The sequence below is a fragment of the Bos taurus genome, chromosome 4 (genome assembly GCF_002263795.3).
Source record: "Bos taurus isolate L1 Dominette 01449 registration number 42190680 breed Hereford chromosome 4, ARS-UCD2.0, whole genome shotgun sequence".
Lineage (NCBI taxonomy): Eukaryota > Metazoa > Chordata > Mammalia > Artiodactyla > Bovidae > Bos > Bos taurus.
The window spans coordinates 44,775,766-44,796,634 of record NC_037331.1 but is presented as its reverse complement, the minus strand read 5'-3'; the positions used below and the strand labels follow the sequence as shown (position 1 = coordinate 44,796,634).

General features: G+C 38.4%; 1 protein-coding gene across 6 annotated transcripts in view; it reads left to right on the top strand.

The window, feature by feature from the left end:
- Positions 1 to 20,869, top strand: part of RELN (reelin) — a 558,501-nt gene that overhangs the window by 414,667 nt on the left and 122,965 nt on the right. For all 6 annotated transcript variants that reach the window (NM_001206458.2, XM_005205336.5, XM_059885396.1 and 3 more), the window contains 4 exons: positions 889 to 1,001; positions 8,529 to 8,666; positions 10,090 to 10,276; positions 19,362 to 19,567. In NM_001206458.2, the coding sequence (NP_001193387.1) occupies positions 889 to 1,001; positions 8,529 to 8,666; positions 10,090 to 10,276; positions 19,362 to 19,567 (644 nt within the window). The remainder of the gene's footprint in view (positions 1 to 888; positions 1,002 to 8,528; positions 8,667 to 10,089; positions 10,277 to 19,361; positions 19,568 to 20,869) is intronic.

The following is a 20,869-nucleotide window of genomic DNA, read 5'->3' as shown; positions in this document are numbered from 1 at the left end:
TATTTGTAACAGAACTGACATAAACTCAGAAATGGATTATAAGGATGCCTATCAGATGCTAAAGGGCAATTGAAAATCTTGAAAATATGGTAATAGATATACTAGGATGGTGTTTTCAACATTATTTTCTCTAGCTCTCTTTCTCTATTAAAGTCTCTTTCTTCTTTCCCTGTAGCATGTCTTCATCTGTTCTTTTATGTCTCTTCACCTGCAAGTAGACCACACTAAGAATATATCTCCTGCCTTGAAAAACAAAAAAGAAATACATAATTCCAGGTTCTTGAAATAAAACATACTTATTTCTATATACATACTGGTGATTCATACATTCAGTATGATATTTATGCATATACTACTGATATGCATAAATATCATACTGAATAGGATAATGTTGCCAGGTGGTGCTAGTGGTGAAGAGCCCACCTGCCAATGCAGGAGACATAAGAGATATGGGTTCAATACCTGAGTCAGGAAGATCCCCTGGAGAAGGACATGGCAACCCACTCCAGTATTCTTCCCAGTAAATCCCTTGAACAGAGGAGCCTGAAGGGCTACAGTCCATAGGGTCTCAAAGAGTTGGACATGACTGAAGTGACAATATGTACCAAATAACAGTGTGACACTAACAGGTCAAAAAAGGAACCCTAATCCACCTTCTGTTTTTCCACGTGGCTATTTGAAGACATTTCATTGCCTTGTGGTGTCTCATTTATTTCCAAAATATTTCAGCTTCACAGAAGGAAAATTTATGGATTGTATCCATATTGCAAATGGTTAAGATTGTAACATTAGATTTCCCTAAGGTCTTTTTCACTTGTTTTGAGTGAGTAAACATATTGCTCTGAGGAAATAGAAGCTGAGTTAAATTTTTCCCTGATTCTCTTTTAGGAATGCCTTCCAAGTATGCCGAGTTGCCAGGAATTTACATCAGCAAGTATTTACCATGCCAGTGAGTTCACACAGTGGAGAAGAGTCATAGTGCTTCTTCCCCAGAAAACTTGGTGAGAGACGACACCTTCAGATATGACTATCACTTTAACTTTTACATCTCTTCTAGCATGACGAATATGAAGAAGAGTTAAGCACAAGACGGCAGTATGCATTCCTCTTTTTTTATTTTAGAATTGAAAGATCTTTCTTTTTGTACTGGGGATATTTGAAAAAAAGAGCTAATGAAAATTTGGTTTCCAAAGTGTCCTAGCTTTTCCTCATCTCTCTTTTTGCCTCAACTTTTCATTTTATGGGAAACTCATTGAGCCAGTTTCTTTGGGTTTGACATATAAAGGAGAATGATACAGGAATCTAAAAACTCCTATGTCAAAAGTTTGGATTGCAAATCTGTTTTCTTCCTGCAAAGGCCTACTTTTTCTTTTCTTTTTTTTTTTTTTTTCAAATATAAATTTATTTATTTATTTATTTATTTTAATTCTTTTATTTTTTATTTTTTTTATTTTTTTACTTTACAGTATTGTATTGGTTTTGCCATACATCAACATGCATCCACCACAGGTGTACATGTGTTCCCCATCCTGAACCCCCCTCCCACCACCTTCCCCATACCATCCCTCTGGGTCATCCCAGTGACCATCCCCAAGCTTCCTGTATCCTGCATTGAACCTGGACTGGCGATTCATTTCTTTTTTTTTTTTTTAACCTTATTTTATTTTTAAACTTTACAATTTTGTATTAGTTTTGCCAAATATCAAAATGAATCCGCCACAGGTATACATGTGTTCCCCATCCTGGACCCTTCTCCCTCCTCCCTCACCATACCATCCCTCTGGGCCGTCCCAGTGCACCAGCCCCAAGCATCCAGTATCGTGCATCGAACCTGGACTGGCAATTCGTTTCACACATGATATTATACATGTTTCAATGCCATTCTCCCAAATCTTCCCACCCCCTCCTTCTCCAACAAAGTCCATAAGACTGTTCTATGCATCAGTGTCTCTTTTGCTGTCTCATATACAGGGTTATTGTTACCATCTTTCTAAATTCCATATATATGCGTTAGTATACTGTATTGGTGTTTTTCTTTCTGGCTTACTTCACTCTGTATAATAGGCTCCCGTTTCATCCACCTCATTAGAACTGATTCAAATGTATTCTTTTTAATGGCTAAGTAATACTCCATTGTGTATATGTACCACTGCTTTCTTATCCATTCATCTGCTGATGGACATCTAGGTTGCTTCCATGTCCTGGCTATTATAAACAGTGCTGCGATGAACATTGGGGTACACGTGTCTCTTTCCCTTCTGGTTTCCTCAGTGTGTATGCCCAGCAGTGGGATTGCTGGATCATAAGGCAGTTCTATTTCCAGTTTTTTAAGGAATCTCCACATTGTTCTCCATAGTGGCTGTACTAGTTTGCATTCCCACCAACAGTGTAAGAGGGTTCCCTTTTCTCCACACCCTCTCCAGCATTTATTGCTTGTAGACTTTTGGATCGCAGCCATTCTGACTGGCGTGAAATGGTACCTCATAGTGGTTTTGATTTGCATTTCTCTGATAATGAGTGATGTTCATTTCTTATATGATATTATACATGTTTTAATGCCATTCTCCCAAATTACGCCCCCCACCATAGAGTCCAAAAGACTGTTCTATACATCTGTGTCTCTTTTGCTGTCTCACATACAAGGTTATCGTTACCATCTTTCTAAATTCCATATATATGCATTAGTATACTATATTGGTGTTTTTCTTCTTTCTGGCTTACTTCACTCTATATTATAGGCTCCAGTTTCATCCACCTCATTAGAACTGATTCAAATGTATTCTTTTTAATGGCTGAGTAATACTCCATTGTGTGTATGTACCACAGCTCTCTTATCCATTCATCTGCTGATGGACATCTAGGTTGTTTCCATGCCATGGCTATTATAAACAGTGCTGCGATGAACCCTGGAGTACACATGTCTCTTTCAATTCTGGTTTCCTTGGTGTGTATGCCCAGCAGTGGGATTGCTGGGTCATATGGCAGTTCTATTCCCAGTTTTTTAAGGAATCTCCACACTGTTCTCCATAGTGGCTGTACTAGTTTGCATTCCCACCAACAGTGTAAGAGGGTTCCCTTATTTTAATTGGAGGTTAATTACTTTACAATATTGTATTGGTTTTGCCATACATCAACATGAATCCGCCACAGGTATACACGTGTTCCCCATCCCGAACTTAACATGTCCTTTTTTCTCTATTCTCCTTCAGTAAGAATGAAAATCATCCCAGGCAGAAGCCGCAGTAACTAGGGAGAAAATTTAATATTTGATAATATGAAAGAGAAAAGCACATTTTCCCCAAATATTGCATTGTTTCCTTTTAGACTGATCACTACGAGGCCTGTTTAAAGAATAGACTGTAGGATAAAGAGTGAAGACAGAAAGACCAGTTCAGGGGGTGTGGGGTGGTCCAAGCATCAAACGTTTAGGTGGCTTGGAGTATGATTATAACAGACATGGCAAGAGCTATCATTTGTGAAATTTATTTTAATGAAATCGGACTTGTTGATGGACCAGATGGGAGCTGGGATAGAATGGGAAGAATCAAAAACAGTTTCTAAATTCTGGGCCTGGGAAAAATGTCGAATGGTAGTACCACTGACTAAGAAGGGAGAGGCTGGAGGAGTGGATTTAGGACACTGGATTAAAAGTCATATGCTTCTTATGTTTTGTGCTATGAATTTTGAGATACTTATCTATTCAAGTAAAAAAGCCAATTGGACTTCAGAATCTGGAGCTTAAAAGGGAGGTTGGGCTTAAAAGTTAAAAACTATGAGTACTGTTTAAACCCTGGAACAAGATAAGCTCACCGAAGAAAGAAGCTTTGACCAGAAATTAGAACACCTGAGTTCTCAGTATATCTCTGTTAATGACTGACTTCATGCTTTAGCCATTCACAGCCTCTTCAAACGTAATTCCTTACGTATATGATGAATAGGTTGAATTAGATGATCTTAAAGATCCCGAGCACCTCTGGAGTTCTGTGTTTTGTGTAGCAGAAAAGGCATAAAAGAGACAAAAAATTATATTTTTCTGTGGTATCTGCTTTCCTAGACCCCTTTTTTAAAGAAAATTACTAACTCAACCCTTCTTGGACTATTTAATAGGAGAATTGGGCTCTACACAAAAACAACTGGCTAGATAACCACCTAAAATTATTATACCTCCTTTAGTTGAACATTGAATTACTGCATTATAGAAGAATACCTCCTTGATTATTTTTAAAGATTCATCATTATGTCAGTTTGAACAAAATGCTTGAACTTTAATTTCCACATATTTTTTATATCCAACTGTGAACTATTTCCTGGATACTCAATTATGCTTTGTATAACAAGTTGTTGCTTTCTCTAACATCCTACTCTTTTATATCTACTGCTGGGAATATAATCAAGATTTATATTTAATTTCAATGATATTCCAAGCATGTCTATCAAGATTATAAAAAAACATTATATCAAGCAATTGAAATACCTGTCAGTTTGTGCAGAGCTACTGAGGTGGTGTTTTTTTTTCTAATTTGCCCCCATTATTTCACCATTATGTATATTACCTCATTATTTAAAAACCACTGATTTTTATTCATTGACATGTGGGTTACCATTTCAAAATTATGATTGTAAGATAATCCTGACAATATATTTAAGATTTTTATTCCCAGAGTAAATGGTTTATTCTGGGAATGTTCCCAGAAACATTTTAAATTACTATCCTTAATTACCATAGTTTAGACAGTATCCCCAAAAGTACTGTCCTTTATCAAAACGGACTTTGCAAGTTACTTAACACTAAAATTGTATGTTGTATTATTATCTCTTAGCTTAAAAGATAGTACTACTGGATTGAGTTTTAATGTAGTTAAAAAGAAATCAAATTCTCATCAATGTTTATTAGGCATAAGTGCATGTGTGCTAAGGTGCTTCAGTCATGTCAACTCTGTGATCTATGGACTGTAGCCTGCCAGGATCCTCTGTCCATGGGATTCTCCAGGCAAGAATACTGGAGTGGGTTGCCATGCCCTCCTTCATTTATTAGGCACTTGAGAGGAAATATATTGATTCTTAAAGTCTTTAGTTTTTACACAACACCTGACATATTGTTGGGATATTCATTAAATGTTGGGAGATTAAATAGAATTTCAATTTAGTATGCCTTGATGAACCAAAGAGATGTTTTATTACAAGCCATATCTTTTTACAAACTGAAAAAAAAATCTACTAGATTATTCTCTCTTGACAGCTTGCCTTTATGTACATGTAGGTAAATTATTGAATTCTGCTTTTCCAAATTTCCTTCAAAGCCCTGGGTGAGGAAAGTGAAACTATTTCTGAAAAACAAACAGTCCAATAGGCTATTTATTTTAATATCTCTACTGACTAATACTTAAACTAAATATTATTGCAGTAATTGTTTAAAAAATAATGTTCAACTAGTTATTATCATTGTTTTTGTCCCTGTAATGCTCTAAAGCTCTGCTGTAAACATGAAGTATATTTATTCTCTTTGACTTGTCAACTTTCTTATGTGCATTTCAGACTTTTGCAGATGGCAGGTTTTTCCCAAGCATTGGGAGAAGAAATTACAGTTTAGTTTGTAGCAGTATTCCTTCTGCCAAATCTTTCTTCTGCTGTTTTGATTCAAGCATATGCAACTATAAATTGAACACAGACAAGCAAATGTGATCTGCATTGTCAAAGATCTGTTAACTTTAGAAGATATGCTAGATAGGACAACTTAGATTGAAATATTGAATATGTATACACCTGCTCAAAGAAATTATATTTTATATGAACTGAACGTTTGTTAGCCAATGAAAATTAATTTCATTTTTATGAGAGACATTTACATAAGAACAGAGCCTAATGAGACCCAAACAGCTGTCAGTTGCTGACTTCATAAACAAATCAACACCTAATGACTGAATGAGTTTCAGAATAATTGAGTAAATGTAATTACAGTCACTGAAGGTAGAAAATACAGTTTAGTCAGCTTTCATTTAATCTGATTCCTCAAGTTAGCTTACTGTCAAGAGATGACTCAGTGGTATTTTATTTCACTCTAGAAGTTTATAAGGCTGGAGGGAATCAAATAAAAAAGAGACTGTCAAGTTTTGCTTCGTTTGAAAATCTATAGCTTGGATTTTAAATGCAGGTCAACTTCATTTCATGATCCACTAGGCAGTAGTGGCACATTCCAGACTCAATCCAAAGTGCACAGGATTTTCTTCTTAAGAATACTTAATTTTGAGAGACAGACAGAGGCAGGGAGGAGGAAGAAGAGAGAGAGAGAAAGAGAAAATTGGCAAATTAAATATTTGTATTGGGGGTGATATTTAGCAGTGACGCAGCTGCAAATCAGTGAGATCACACCTTGTGTTCTCACATGTGATCAGCTGGAGATTGCTCACACAACTAATTTTTTTTTCTCACTAAAAATGAAGCCAATATTCAACTCTTTCACTTTCTCTTCTGTTAATTAACATCTGCACATGAAACTGTGGATTGTCATTTTAAATGGAATAATTCACTTTAAGTATTTTATCTTATGAAATATCTTTTCAAGAGTTCAGAGATACATGTAAGGATAAATTATTTATAAAAAGGATTTGGAATGTGTTTAATGTGATTGTTTAGAAGCGTAAATTAGGTCAGATTTCTGAAACCCTCCAACCCTATTTTAATATTTGAAACATCAAAACTTCAAAATAATATATGCCATGGGTTTCATGTAAGCATGTGATTATAAAGAAAATAAACTATCACCTCTGTCAGCAAATCACCAGAGCAGTCATTAAATTTTTGAGCTGGAAGGGATCCTAGAAATCAGTTCGCCCAATCTCCTAATTTGAGAGGTGAGGAACTAGAAGCTCCTGAAGGCTTAAATTTCCCACTAAAGGTCAGGCAGCTGATAAATTGCAGAGCCAGGGTCCTTGGGGTCAAGTCCCCTGACTCCTAACACATTCTTCACTCCATTACCTACAGAAGTCAGAAACAGGGTGCCCTTTCCCGGCCTTGTCCATCCACTCATCAGTTCATTTTTTAGCAGACTTTTTTTGTACGCTTACTTTATTCTGTTCCTGTGCAAACTACTAGATAAAAAGATATCCCTGTCTCCAAGAGAACTCACAGTCTAGACACCTGTGACCCTCAGCTTGACTCAGATTGTATCAGTCTTAAAAGAATATAGTCATCTCTCTAAATGACAGTGGTGCATGAGTCTTAATTTACTTGTCTTCTGTTGGGCTCAAAGATAATGTCCCTACTTTTATACTAAGCTTTTCTAAAACACATTTCTTAATTGGACTATGAAAATTGTGATGGCTATTAGATTCCAAATATAAACTATTACCATGGAAGGGGACATCTGTCTCATTGTATGTACCAGGAAGAGCACTGATATGCTGCAAACCTGTGTCTACTGGGTGCATCTCAGTGAATCCTGAAATTATCCTACTATGAATAAAAATACAACATATCAACCACATATCATTAGTAAAATAAGCAGTAAAGGCTTAGTCTGGATTTTAACAGTCTGTTATGTACTTAGGGAATATTTAATATGTGGATAATTGATGCAGTAGACCTTAATGGATCATTCAGAGCCATTAAGATCAAGTGTGTCTGTAGCTAGTGTACTTGGGGAGGGTTTAATCAATTGAACTGAGCATGCACGCCTTTTCTGCACATTTTTTTGTTGTTGTTTATTCTCTCTTGATTTGCACTTTGACCAGATAAAACTGGTCGTGGATACCTGAAACTTCCTAGAGGTGAAAAGTATGATGTGATTTTAAAACCACATTTTGTGGTAGTCAATGAATGGAAACCCTCTTGGCATTTCTCTCAGAATGTCTTCTTCTTTAGACTTTATATCTCATTTGAATCAGGGTCCCAAGTGTTTCTCTATGTGTAACAGACTGTTTAAGTTTTTATCTCCACTTAACATCAACTTGTCCATGAAAACCAAGCAAGTTAATGTTTTAGAAATAATAAGCAGGATTTAGAACCCAGACGTTCTTACTTGGAAAATAGTACAATGTCACCCATCCTCTCAATCCCAAAACAGCACCTGCAAACAAAACTTTTGTTTTATATTGAGAGCCAACTGGAAGTCTTCGAATAACTACTGATACATTTATTGTAAGAAACTGCATTACTGTAAGATAAACACTGCGCATTTTCATCTGTGAAAGACGGTTTTGTATAAATATTTATTTTTTAAAATTAGTCTATCTTCTTTTCTTTTCCTAGCATCAAAACCCTAAGCAACAACAGCAACAAAATCTGATACTGTATTTTTCTTTAAAATGTCTCAAATTAAGACTGATATAAATAGATAAGTAGATTTTTCTTCAAGATGGAATTGTTGAATCAGACAGTAACTGAGTGGAAATTAAACCACTAAAGAAAAATGATCAGCATCTAAATTCAAGTTCCAAAGAGTTAGTTCTCTGGAGAATTTTGAACTCTGGCGTTCTTTGTCTGTATGACCCATGTCATGTTTTTACTACTATACCTTGACTTGTTTCTAGGTCCAGTGCCACCCGCTTCCGTTGGAGTCAGAGCTATTACACAGCTCAAGACGAGTGGGCTCTAGACAGCATTTACATTGGGCAGCAGTGCCCCAACATGTGCAGTGGGCATGGCTCCTGCGACCGCGGCATGTGCAGGTATATGTGTCAGAAGGGACGATTGACTCTGCTTCTCTGGGTGTGTGTTTACAACGATACCACAACAGGTGCCATAAGACTTCTAGGGATAGCCTGATAAATAATGAAATAGCCAAAGGAAAACGATCCTCCTTTCTATCCTTTTTTTTTTAATTTAAATTTATTTATTTTAATTGGAAGTTAATTACTTTACAGTATTGTATTGGTTTTGCCATACATCAACATGAGTCTGCCATGAGTGTACATGTGCTCCCCATCCTGAACCCCCCTCCCACCTCCCTCCCTGTACCATCTCTCTGGGTCATCCCAATGCATCAGCCCCAAACAGACCATATCCTGCATCAAACCTGGACTAGCGATTCATTTCTTATATGATATTATACATGTTTCAATGCCATTCTCCCAAATCATCCCACCCTCTCCCTCTCCCTCTCCCACAGAGTCCAAAAGACTGTTCTATACATCTGTGTCTCTTTTCCTGTCTCGCATACAGGGTTATCGTTACCATCTTTCTAAATTCTATATATATGCATTAGTATACTGTATTGGTGTTTTTCTTTCTGGCTTACTTCATTCTGTATAATAGGCTCCAGTTTCATCCACCTCATTGGAACTGATTCAAAGGCATTCTTTTTAATGGCTGAGTAATACTCCATTGTGTATATGTACCACAGCTTCCTTATCCATTCATCTCCTGATGGGCTCTATCCTTATTTTAGATGTAAAAGATACTGTTGCATTTCAACAAGTATAAAGCCATATATTCTAAACCTCAGATGCAACCTCCTGGGTTTATATTTCAAAGTTTATCAGCTAGCCCTAAAGTCCTCTTTTTTAGTTAATAGGCTTGGCTATTGCCTCTCCTTCCTTCCTCTGGTAGTCTTAAAGCACAGGTCAAACAGCTGCTGCATACTGTCCTACATCACTTCACCAGAAGCTCAAGGTTGTATACAGAGGGAGATGGTGATTATTGCTAATGAGGATGATAGGAACACACTTGAATACTTAAAGACTCTAAAAAATACATAATTTAATCAGAAGGAGGAACTATAAAACATGGCCACAGTTAAGTGTTGGGTGAGCAGACAAACATTTACATGTGACCTTTTAAGCCTACAGGAAAATTTCACAATCCTTCCCCTCTACCCAACCACACATGTGCATATACGCCCATATCTTTCTTCATTATCCTCATTTCTACTGTTATAGCACTTTCTTTTAAAAATGGATTCTGTCCCTTTTTCCCCATGTGAAAAACTGAAGGTTGTTACCACCATGTACAAAGACTAACAGTGTAATGAAAAGTCTAGTGCAGATGCTAATACCTGAGCAAAACTGAGACGTAGCGAATGTTGCAGGTCAGATGGCTGTAGCAGTCACATATGAGTCTATCACTTGTACACTCAGCCCTCCTCTCTCATAGGTGTGACCAGGGATACCAGGGCACTGAGTGCCACCCAGAAGCTGCCCTTCCTTCCACGATCATGTCAGACTTTGAGAACCCGAGTGCTTGGGAGTCTGACTGGCAAGAAGTTATTGGGGGACAAATTGTAAAACCCGAAGAAGGGTGTGGGGTCATCTCTTCTGGATCATCTCTATATTTCAGTAAGGTATGAGTGAGAGCCAAGAGTAAGCTATCAGGGCAGTGGCTATTTCAATATGTGACTGATGTTATGGAGCAGTCTGAACTCAGAAGGTACAAATGTGACGTAGTTTTATTTTTTCCCACTTTGTCTGCTTTTGATTGAAATTGAAGGTTGCTCAGTTGTGTCTGACTCTTTGCAACCCCATGTACTATACAGTCCATGGAATTCTCCAGGCCAGAATACTGGAGTGGGTGGCCTTTCCCTTCTCCAGAGGATCTTCCCAACACAGGGATTGAACCCACATGAGCATTCTTTACCAGCTGAGCCACAAGGGAAACCCAATACCGGAGTGGGTAACCTATCTCTTATTTTTTTTTTCTTCTGCTTTTGATTGGACTTTGCCAAATTCCTGTGCCTTAACTCTATTTGAGAAATTCATAGTTTTATGCTTGTCTTTGCTTACTACAAATCCAGGTAGGTCAATCTAAAATTCCTGCCCCTCTTGTACCTGATTTAAAGCTCATTGCTTTCCTTTCCTCCAGTGCCAGCCACGCTTGTGTCTTGAGGGGCTTTGAGTGCGGCAGGGTCTTGGCCCCTTCTCATCCCAGCCTTTGAAGGGTGTGTGAGCATGTGGGTCTGGGGGTAAGGATGTGAGTGGTGGTGGAGCTTAGAAGTTAACAATAGCAACTCTGTAGCCAGACTACCTGTTTCAGTCTGATTCTGCCACTTCCTAGCTGTGTGACTTTGAACAAATTCCTTAACCTGTCTGTGGCTTGGCTTCCTCATTGGTAAAAAAAAAACACAAAAAAACACCATATATATATATATATAATCAGCATTATTATGCAGGTTAAATGAGTTAGTACTTGTAAATCATATGGAACAGTACCTAACACATAGAAAGTACTTCTAGAAGTGTTTATTAAACTTGGATTAGTAAGTTTATTAAAATTATTAATATTAAACTAATTAATATTAAACTTATTGCCATTAACCTCAAGAATATGATTGGAGGAATGTGGGGTAATGATGAGGGTGGAGGTGTGCAGAGCTGTTCCTAGGGAACTAACCAGCTGTCCATCAATAGCAAACATCTCGGTCCTGTTTCCACTCAGTTTGGTGGCTGCTTGTGGTGTCTGCTGATGTGGGACCATCCTGGTCAACTTGGGCTACTATGATAAAATACCATAGAGTAGGGGACTGAAACAGCAAACATTTTCTTCTTACACTTGGGAAAGCTAGAAAGTCTAAGATCAAGGCACCAACAGATTCAGTGTCTAGTGTGAAGTGACTGCTTCCACACTTGTAGGATGGTCATCTTTGCATTGCATCCTCACAGGAGGCAAAAGAGAGCGTGCATGCTAAGTCGCTTCAGTTGTGTCCAACTCTTTGCAACCCTATGACCTGGAGCCTGGCAGGTTTCTCTGTCCATGGGATTCCCCAGGCAAGAACACTGGTGTGGATTGCAATGCCCTCCTCCAAGGGACCTTCCTGACCCAGGGATCAAACCTACGTCTCTTACATCTCCAGCATTGGCAAGCAGGTGCTTTATCACTAGCACCACCTGGGAATCCCCAAGAGAGAGCAGAGAGAGAAAAAGCAGACTCTCTTGTTGTCTCTTCTTATAAGGGCATTAATTCCATCATGAGGACTCCACCTTCATAACTTAATTACCTGCCGAAGGCCCCACCTCCTAATACCATCCCTTTAAGGGTTAGTCTTCCAGCATGTGAATTTGGGAACACCTTAACATGAAGTCCATAACAGAGACTCCAAGTAGAAGTTTATCTTGCAGGCTTGAGCTTCCCCAGTGGAAGCAGACAGATCAGTATACACCAACTAGGGACTGAGATGCCAGCCAGAATCCCTAAGTCTGATTCTCTTGGAACAATCCTAACACACATTGGTTGGTGAGGAATGGGGTTGAGAGAACCACCTCCCTCTCCTCCCTTGCTACAGTCTAGGAAGGACATTCTTTTCTTCCTCTCTCCTCCAGTTCATCTCTCCATATAGTCTTCAAAAGGACTGCAGACAGGAGCAGGTCCAGCTCTCCAACCTGAGCAGTGCATGCAACCGTAATTATTAGCAGCTCTCTTTAGAATGTGGAGTGACTAGTGCCACTTCTTTCCAGCAAGGACTATAGCCACCAATTCTAGGACAAGTGGGAAATGTCTCATTCCACATCATATAGCAAGTACATAAAGGTGGATGATATATCACAGGGCTGATATGTTGCAGAACCTGTTTGGGCAGAAATCCCAAACACATTAATTTATGCAAATGTAAAAATAGTTACAGCTTTTGTTTTGATACAGGTGCAGAACCAAGAATCAGCAAGTAAACAAGAGAGAATGACAGAAAATCAGGGATATATTCCATTTAATGATATTCTTATCTATTGACATTGAAGGTTCCCTGGTCATTATTCTTAGAGATGATACTCAATAAGTGACCAATACACATTCTATAGATCTGGATACACAGTCTAATCCTGCAGAAATGGAAACATTGTGTCTCTGATACCATCAGTTCTAAAACAAGATGATGAATCCTTGGGCTTCCTTTGTGGCTCAGATGTTAAAGAATCTACCTGCAATGTGAGAAATCTGAGTTTGACCCCTGGGTCAGGAAGATCCCCTGTAGAAGTGAACAGCTACTCACTCCAGTATTCTTGCCTAGAAAATTCCATGGACAGAGGAGCCTGGTGGGCTACTGCCCATGGGGTCACAAAGAATCAGATGTGACTGAGCAACTAACACAAATGAATCCTTAACCAGTATGTACCCAAACAGCCCAGTAAACATGTGTGTTAAAAAACACAGATATTTTAAACATGTAAGGGTTACATATTAATATTTCTTCCTCTTAATTAAAGATGATGTCTGGAGTCAAGCTACCTGGCTTTGTACCTGGGCTCCAAAACTCATGTATTGGTTCACCTTGCAGAGTTATAACATCTTTCTGTGTCACATCCCACTGTGAAGTGGGATGTTGGGAGTGAGTTAATGCAGGTAAAGAATAAAGGATGGTGTTGGGCACATAGAATTACCATTATAAGTGTTCAGTTCAGTTCAGTCACTCAGTCATGTCCAACTCTTTGCATCCCCATGAATCGCAGCATGCCAGGCCTCCCTGTCCATCACCAACTCCCGGGGTTCACCCAAACTCATGTCCATCAAGTCCTTGATGCCATCCAGCCATCTTATCCTCTGTCATCCCCTTCTCCTCCTGCCCCCAATCCCTCCCAGCATCAGAGTCTTTTCTAATGAGTCAACTCTTCGCATGAAGTGGCTAAAGTATTGGAGTTTCAGCTTTAGCATCAGTCCTTCCAATGAACACCCAGGACTGATCTCCTTTAGAATGGACTGGTTGTATCTCTTGCAGTCCAAGGGAACTCTCAAGAGTCTTCTCCAACACCACAGTTCAAAAGCATATAAGTGTTAGCTATCATAATTATAGTTTATGAGAATGAATTTCAAATTGGTATCATTGAATATTTCCATAGGCATGCCCTGCCACTAATAAAATAAGCATTTCAAAAATAAAATCAATCTCTTCCTCCTGTACCAACTTCCTCTGTAAATTTTTGTCAAGATACCTAAAGATCATAGATTTACTTTTTTTCTCTTGTATCAGTCAGACCTATTTTGAATTCTAAGTGAGAGAAACTAGCTTAAGCAAAAAAGAAGGAAATTTAGTTCTTGTAATCAAAACAGGGAGGGCTTAGATGAAACTGGCCACAGAGATACCTAGAACTGGAAACTCAAATGCCCACAGAACTCTCTCCTTTACAGGAGACTCTTTTTCAGGTCAGCAGTCATTGTGAGAGTGGCCATGGCCACAGAGCCCTATAAGCAACTCCATGGGAAAATGTGAGTAAGGTTTCTGATTGACCAATCACATGTACATGAATGGTGTCATATGATGGGCATGGCCAGAGGTGTATCCTCACTCCATTGGCAGAGAGGTGGAATACACAGTTTGACAGCCCCCACCAGCCAGCATGATTGAAGTAGAGAAGGGATAGTAACCCAAAGGAAGGGTTCCTTAGAGGTTTGAAGTCAATCTAAAAACATGCTTCTGCCTTGTCATTCTTCTATCACCAGTGTTCAGGACAGTCTCCAGGACTGCTGCCCTAACTGCATAACTCATTTTCTTTTTCCAAACATGAACCCTTTTCTCCAAACTGGAAACTCTCCTCATCATCCCATATGTTGCCAATTTCCCTCTTTGCTTAGTGTTCACTGCTTTCCATTATGCCTTCCACCATCTCTGATATCCATATTAAAACTTTTGCCCAAATCCTGCTGCTTCTGATGCTGAATGTCAGCCTCTGCGTACTGGTGCTGAATCAAATCTCAGAGATGGAGTTCTGAGTGAAATAGAAAAGAAAAGCTTTGTTGCTTTGCCGGGCCAAGGAGGACAACAGTGTATTCCTGCCCTGAAAAACTATTCTACCCCAGGAGGATTTGGTGAGGAATTTTATAGCGGTAGTTTAAGAGTGGGGTTGCTGACCAAGATTAGGGTGTGTGTAGAGCCTGCACTCCTTTATCCTGGTCTCGCATAGTTTCTTGATGCTGCTCTAGTTCTTTTAATCTGGCCTCAGTGGTCTTCTCTGGAATGAAGAATGCAGATATCTTCCGCTTGGTGGGGGTTTTAGTTCTATAAAAATGCAAAGATATTGTTATGTGTTTCCCTTTAGGCAGAACAGGACTCTGCCACAAGGTTGCACTATTGTTTATTGTTCCTCCTTTGTCTCTGCATCCTCTCCCTTCCCTGACTAGCAACTGTTTGAATCTACTCTTTGGGATTCAGGGAAGGTCCTGAAGGCTGGAGTCTGTTCCCTACCAACAAGGAACAGGGGACATGGAAAGGCTTTTGTAACCCAGGAGCCCCACAGGGTCCTGCTTGGTTTCACTTCCATGGGGATTTCTGGGACTATGGCAGACGACACTGATCTCTCCTTTATTTGACTGCCTCTCTCATTGTCAATGTTTCTTACATATATAGATCATATTTTTATTTTTATTCTCACATTACCCAGAAAAATGCAGAATTACTGACTAAGCCAAACTTCTAAATAAGATGTTCTACTCAAAAATGCATGCCTTACATTAGGTATTTACCTATCCATAAATACCCTTGAGACTGAATAAATTGGAACCTTGATAATTGATCAGATGACCAAGTGGGATTTAACAAGGAATAGAACTTGGTCTGTAGCTCTAAATTGTCATTACTTTCCCTGCTTATGTCTGCAAAATCTCCCCTCTAGTTTGTTTATACAACACATGGTGTTGAGCTTGGTATAATTGGCAATCAATAATTATTTGAAGAAAGTAATGAATGAATTGGAAAGAAAAGTGGAAACAATAGGAAGTTCTAAAAAAATGTTATTTTCAAATAAATATAGTAAAATTTTTTTTCTGCTGGGCTTTTTGATTAAAGATGACTTTCAGTTCAGTTCAGTCACTCAGTCATGTCCAACTCTTTGTGACACCATGGACTGCAGCATGCCAGGCTTCCCTGCCCTTCACCAACTCCCAAAGCTTGCTCAAACTCATGTCCATCGAGTCAGTGATGCCATCCAACCATCTCGTCCTCTGTTGTCCCCTTTTCCTCCTGCCTTCAATCTTTCCCAGCATCAAGGGTCTTTTCCAGTGAGTCAGCTCTTCGTATCAGGTTGCTGAAGTATTGAGTTTCAGCTTCAGCATCAGTCCTTCCAATGAGTATTCAGGGTTGATTTCCTTTAGGATTGACTGGTTGGATCTCCTTTCTGTCCAAGGGACTCTCAAGAGTCTCCTCCAACACCACAATTCAAAAGCATCAATTCTTTGGCACTCAACTTTCTTTATAGTCCAACTCTCACATCCATACATGACTCCTCAAAAAACCATAGCTTTGACTAGACAGACCTTTGTTGGCAAACTAATGTCTCTGCTTTTTAATATGCTGTCTAGGTTGGTCATAACTTTCCTTCCAAGGAGTAAGCATCTTTTAATTTCATGGCTGCAGTAACCATCTGCAGTGAATTTGGAGCCGAAGAAAATAAAGTCTGTCACTGTTTCCATTGTTTCCCCTATCTAGTTGCCATGAAGTGATTGGACTAGATGCAATGATATTCGTTTTTTGAATGTTGAGTTTTAAGCCAACTTTTTCACTCTCCTCTTTCACTTTCATCAAGAGGCTCTTTAGTTCTTCTTCGCTTTCTGCCATAAGGGTGACTCTGCATATAAGTTAAATAAGCACAGTGACAATATACAGCCTTGATGTTCTCCTTTCCCGATTTGGAACCAGTTTGTTATTCCATATCCTGTTCTAACTGTTGCTTCTTGACCTGCATACAGATTTCTCAGGAGCCAGGTCAGGTGGTCTGGTATTTCCATCTCTTTCAGAATTTTCCACAGTTTATTGTGATCCACACAGTCAAAGGCTTTTGGATAGTCAAAAAAACAGATGTAGATGTTTTTCTGGAACTTTCTTGCTTTTTCAGTGATCCAATGGATGTTGACAATTTGATCTCTGGTTCCTCTGCCTTTTCTAAATCAAGCTTGATCATCTGAAAAGACAACTTTAATGGAAGACAAAACATGAAGTTTTGTAAAGTGTTTTAGAGGTTTTATTATAAAGGCTCAAGATTTTAAAGACATTGCCTTTAAATTTTGTATTATTTTATGTAAACCCTAAAGACATTTTAACCTAAAATGTTAGGGAATACTGGAGCATATTTTCCACTCTCCAGCAATGAGAAAATCCTTAATCTATTATCTGAACACACATACACTCACATTACATGTCTATGTATACATAGATAGATAGATATAAATGCTCCTTGTTGTTGTTCGGTCGCCTAGTCATGTCTTGACTCTTCGTGACCCCATGGACTGCAGCACACCAGGGCTCCCTGTCCCTCACCATCTCCCGGAGTTTGCCCAGGTTCTTGTCCATTGCACCGTGATGCCATCCAGCCATCTCATCCTTTGATGCCCTCTTCTGCCTTCAGTCTTTCCCAGCATCAGGGTCTTTTCAAAAGAGTCAGATATTTGCATCAGGTGACCAAAATATAGGTCACACATATCTACCCATACACATAAATACATTGATCATAGTATGATAGAAAAAAAAAACTACAAACTATGTGTTACATCAGATTCTAAGTTCTGACAGAATGGTTTACCATGAGCCATTTCTTTTTTCTTTTTTACCCCCTTTAAAACAATGTTCATCATTTCAGGTCACTGAACAAAAGAAATTAATTTGTGCTACTCTAGAAAAAACATCTTCAGTGCCACACCAAGCATTTATATGATATTTTTCACCATTTACAAAAATCCCACAAAATACTCTCAGAACCATTATAGAGCAATACCATATTCTCCTGGAAAAAGAACACTATTCTGTGAATATTGCAATAGGCAATCATTCCAACCATCTAATTATGATAGCTGGATTTTTATACTTCTCATCTTAGATCTTTATCCTTCTGGCTCATTTCCAAATGCCAGGGTTTTCATAGAATTTTGCTGGGTGGGAATTAACCAGCTAGATTCTTCTCAAAATCATTCTTCCTGTACTGATCCTGAGGCATGAAAATTCTAGGACGGATTATAATAATCTCTGAGGTGTTTCATACTTACAATATGTCAAGTCAATAGCAAGAAAAATGAAAGGCACATCTAATATGTTGAAAATGCATATTACTTTTAAGATTTCTTCTAATACATACATAAAATTGAGAGTTCCAAAAACCAAGTTCCTGTCTCAGGATTAACCTTAATTTTCTTTTTGCTGGCATCCTTGTCTATTTTGGGATCTTTTAATTGGCTTTAGATTTATCAGTAACTGTGTACTCCCATAATTATCACCAAGTATTTCCCCTGTGACTTCTAATAACTGAAACCCTTTCTTAATTAACTTAGTGGATTAGAGTGGAGTTTAAATTATAAGTGTGAGGGATGCTTTGCTCTATACTGTGTATCCTCTCTCAGATTTTCTTCCTAACTTAATTGAACTTCTCGAAAACTCTCCAAGACCAATCAGTGCAATCCATGGATTAGTTTTGGCAGATTTGATTTGGGTGAAGGAATCTTATCAGCAAACATTTTTTCAATCCTGTTAGCATGTGTTCTTGCCTGGAGAATCCCAGGGACGGGGGAGCTGATGGGCTGCCGTCTATGGGGTCACACAGAGTTGGACACGCCTGAAGTGACTCAGCAGCAGCAGCAGCATGAAACCATTTACAGATAAGTGATGACAAACTTGTCGATTTGTGTCTAATACATTTTGCAACAGAACTGTGACAGGCAGGGGCACTTCCTGTGACACTAAACAAAAGAAGCAAGTTACTGGATTTGAAAGTTTTTTAACATTTTTAAGACACAAAGAGATCATTTAGTGGTTGCAAAAACTTATTTAGTGATCCCTCCCACCTTCTCTGTTTCCAAGAGAGACACACAGGCTGACTGACTGGGAGCCCAAGAGACTTCAGTACTCTCTGTTCAGAAGTTTCTGTCTTACCTGTTTCACTTCAGTGCCCAGGTAGGAGTAGGGTCAAGGCATATGTATGCAGAGATTATTCCCTCAAGAAAGCATGCCATGTGCTAGGCAAGTTATGTAGCATGTTAGTTCACCTAATTGTCACAACACCCTATGTGGAAGGTATTATTACCCATATTGTACTTTTGAGGAAAATAAAAGCTCAGAAAGGTCACGCAGCTAGAGAACAGCATGAATCATGGGCTGAGATTCAAACCCAGCTCCAACTGATTTCAAAGTATGTGTATGATCTTTCTGCTCCATGACTCTGCCTGGAGGAGATTTACAAAGGGAATACTGGAAGTATTTTAATTAAAATGAGTTTTGCTTTGTTATTAAAGACTTTTGAATACTCTTTGGTATAATTAGCAGTTCTCAAGGGGTCTCATAATCAAGTCCTGGATATTAATAGAATGTATCCAGGAACAGTTAAATAACATAACTTGCTCCTCTCAACAATAAAGGAGAACATGATCAACTTCACATAGAGCCAGGATGCTCATACAAATTTGAAACTGAAACGACAAATTGCTCCCAGATAATTGGATCTGTGATTTCTCTGTTCTTTGGAAAGGCTGGGAAAAGACAGTTGGTGAGCTGGGATCTGGATACTTCTTGGGTGGACTTTGTCCAGTTCTACATCCAAATCGGTGGAGAGAGTTCTGCTTGCAACAAGCCTGACAGCAGAGAGGAGGGTGTCCTCCTCCAGTACAGCAACAACGGGGGCATCCAGTGGCACCTGCTGGCAGAAATGTACTTCTCAGACTTCAGCAAACCCAGGTAACCAGTTCTGATTGCCTTCTAATGGTTTCAGGAAGGTTAAGGGTGATGTTGCTGTGTTTGAAACATTGAGTCATTTCAAGGAGAGATAACTCTCCATGATATAACACAATTAGATATGCAGAGAGACCAACCAAAAGCATTACTTCTAAGGCACACAGGGGAAAGGCAGAAACCAGTGAAAGCCAACTGGGTCTAACGAGAATCATAATATCCAGGAAAGAGTCAGGTATGGTAGGTGGGAGATGGAAGCCTGGAGAGGTTCCCCCTATACAGTAGAAAGGAAATTGATAATGGGGCCCAACTGGTTTAAACAGTTTGAAGCTATTCAAAGTATATTTTTTCTAAGGAATAGCATTGTCAATCTGGAAATTACTGAGAATTCAGTAAAGTAAGAAGATTACTATATAGACAAACAAAAATTCAATAGCTTTTTTAAATTCCAGATATATTCCATTTTTATTTAAGGGAATTTTTCTTTAGGTCCTAACTATCTCACCACATTTTCAAAGACTTCTATGACACTAAAATGGTTAAGAGATTCTGAGTTGGAAGCTATCAGAAGACCCCATGCCGGAAAATACATAAATATAAGGAATAAGTTTAACAATACTGAGAATCTCTGTAAAGAAAACTTTAATAAAGCTTCAAAACTTCTTTCAAATTGTGAAGGAAGTGAACAAATAAATGGAAAATAATACAGCATCCTTGGATAGGAAAACTGAACATTATGATATGAAGATATCTCTTAATTTATATGTTATACTATTGCAACCAGAGTCTTAGTGGTAGTTTTTTTTGAACTTTATGTCTAGAAATATAAACTGACAAAAATAGTTTAAACTTTTGGTTAAATATAGAGGGATCCCCTACACGATATTATAATATATTGTATAACCTACATAATTAAAGTGGAATGATACCAGTGCATAGATAGAACAATCAAGTCAAATGACCCAGAAATTAACTCAGATATACATACAAACTTATATGTGGAAAAAAAAAAAACACACATCAGTTATCAATGATAAAGAAATGGTCATTCAATCAAATGGTGTTAGAAAAAAAATGGGTAGGCTCTTGGGGGGAAATATCTATATAGATTGTCATCTAACATCTCAGATGATAATGTTAAAGACTGGTTAAAATTACTATCTGATCTTGGGAACAGATCTAAACTTTCTATACATAAATTCAGTAGAAGAATTAACACGCATGTAACACATCCATTTCAAAGGAAATAGAAAAAAAATTAAAAAAAATAAACTGAGAAAGTATTTGCAACAAATATGAGAAATAGAA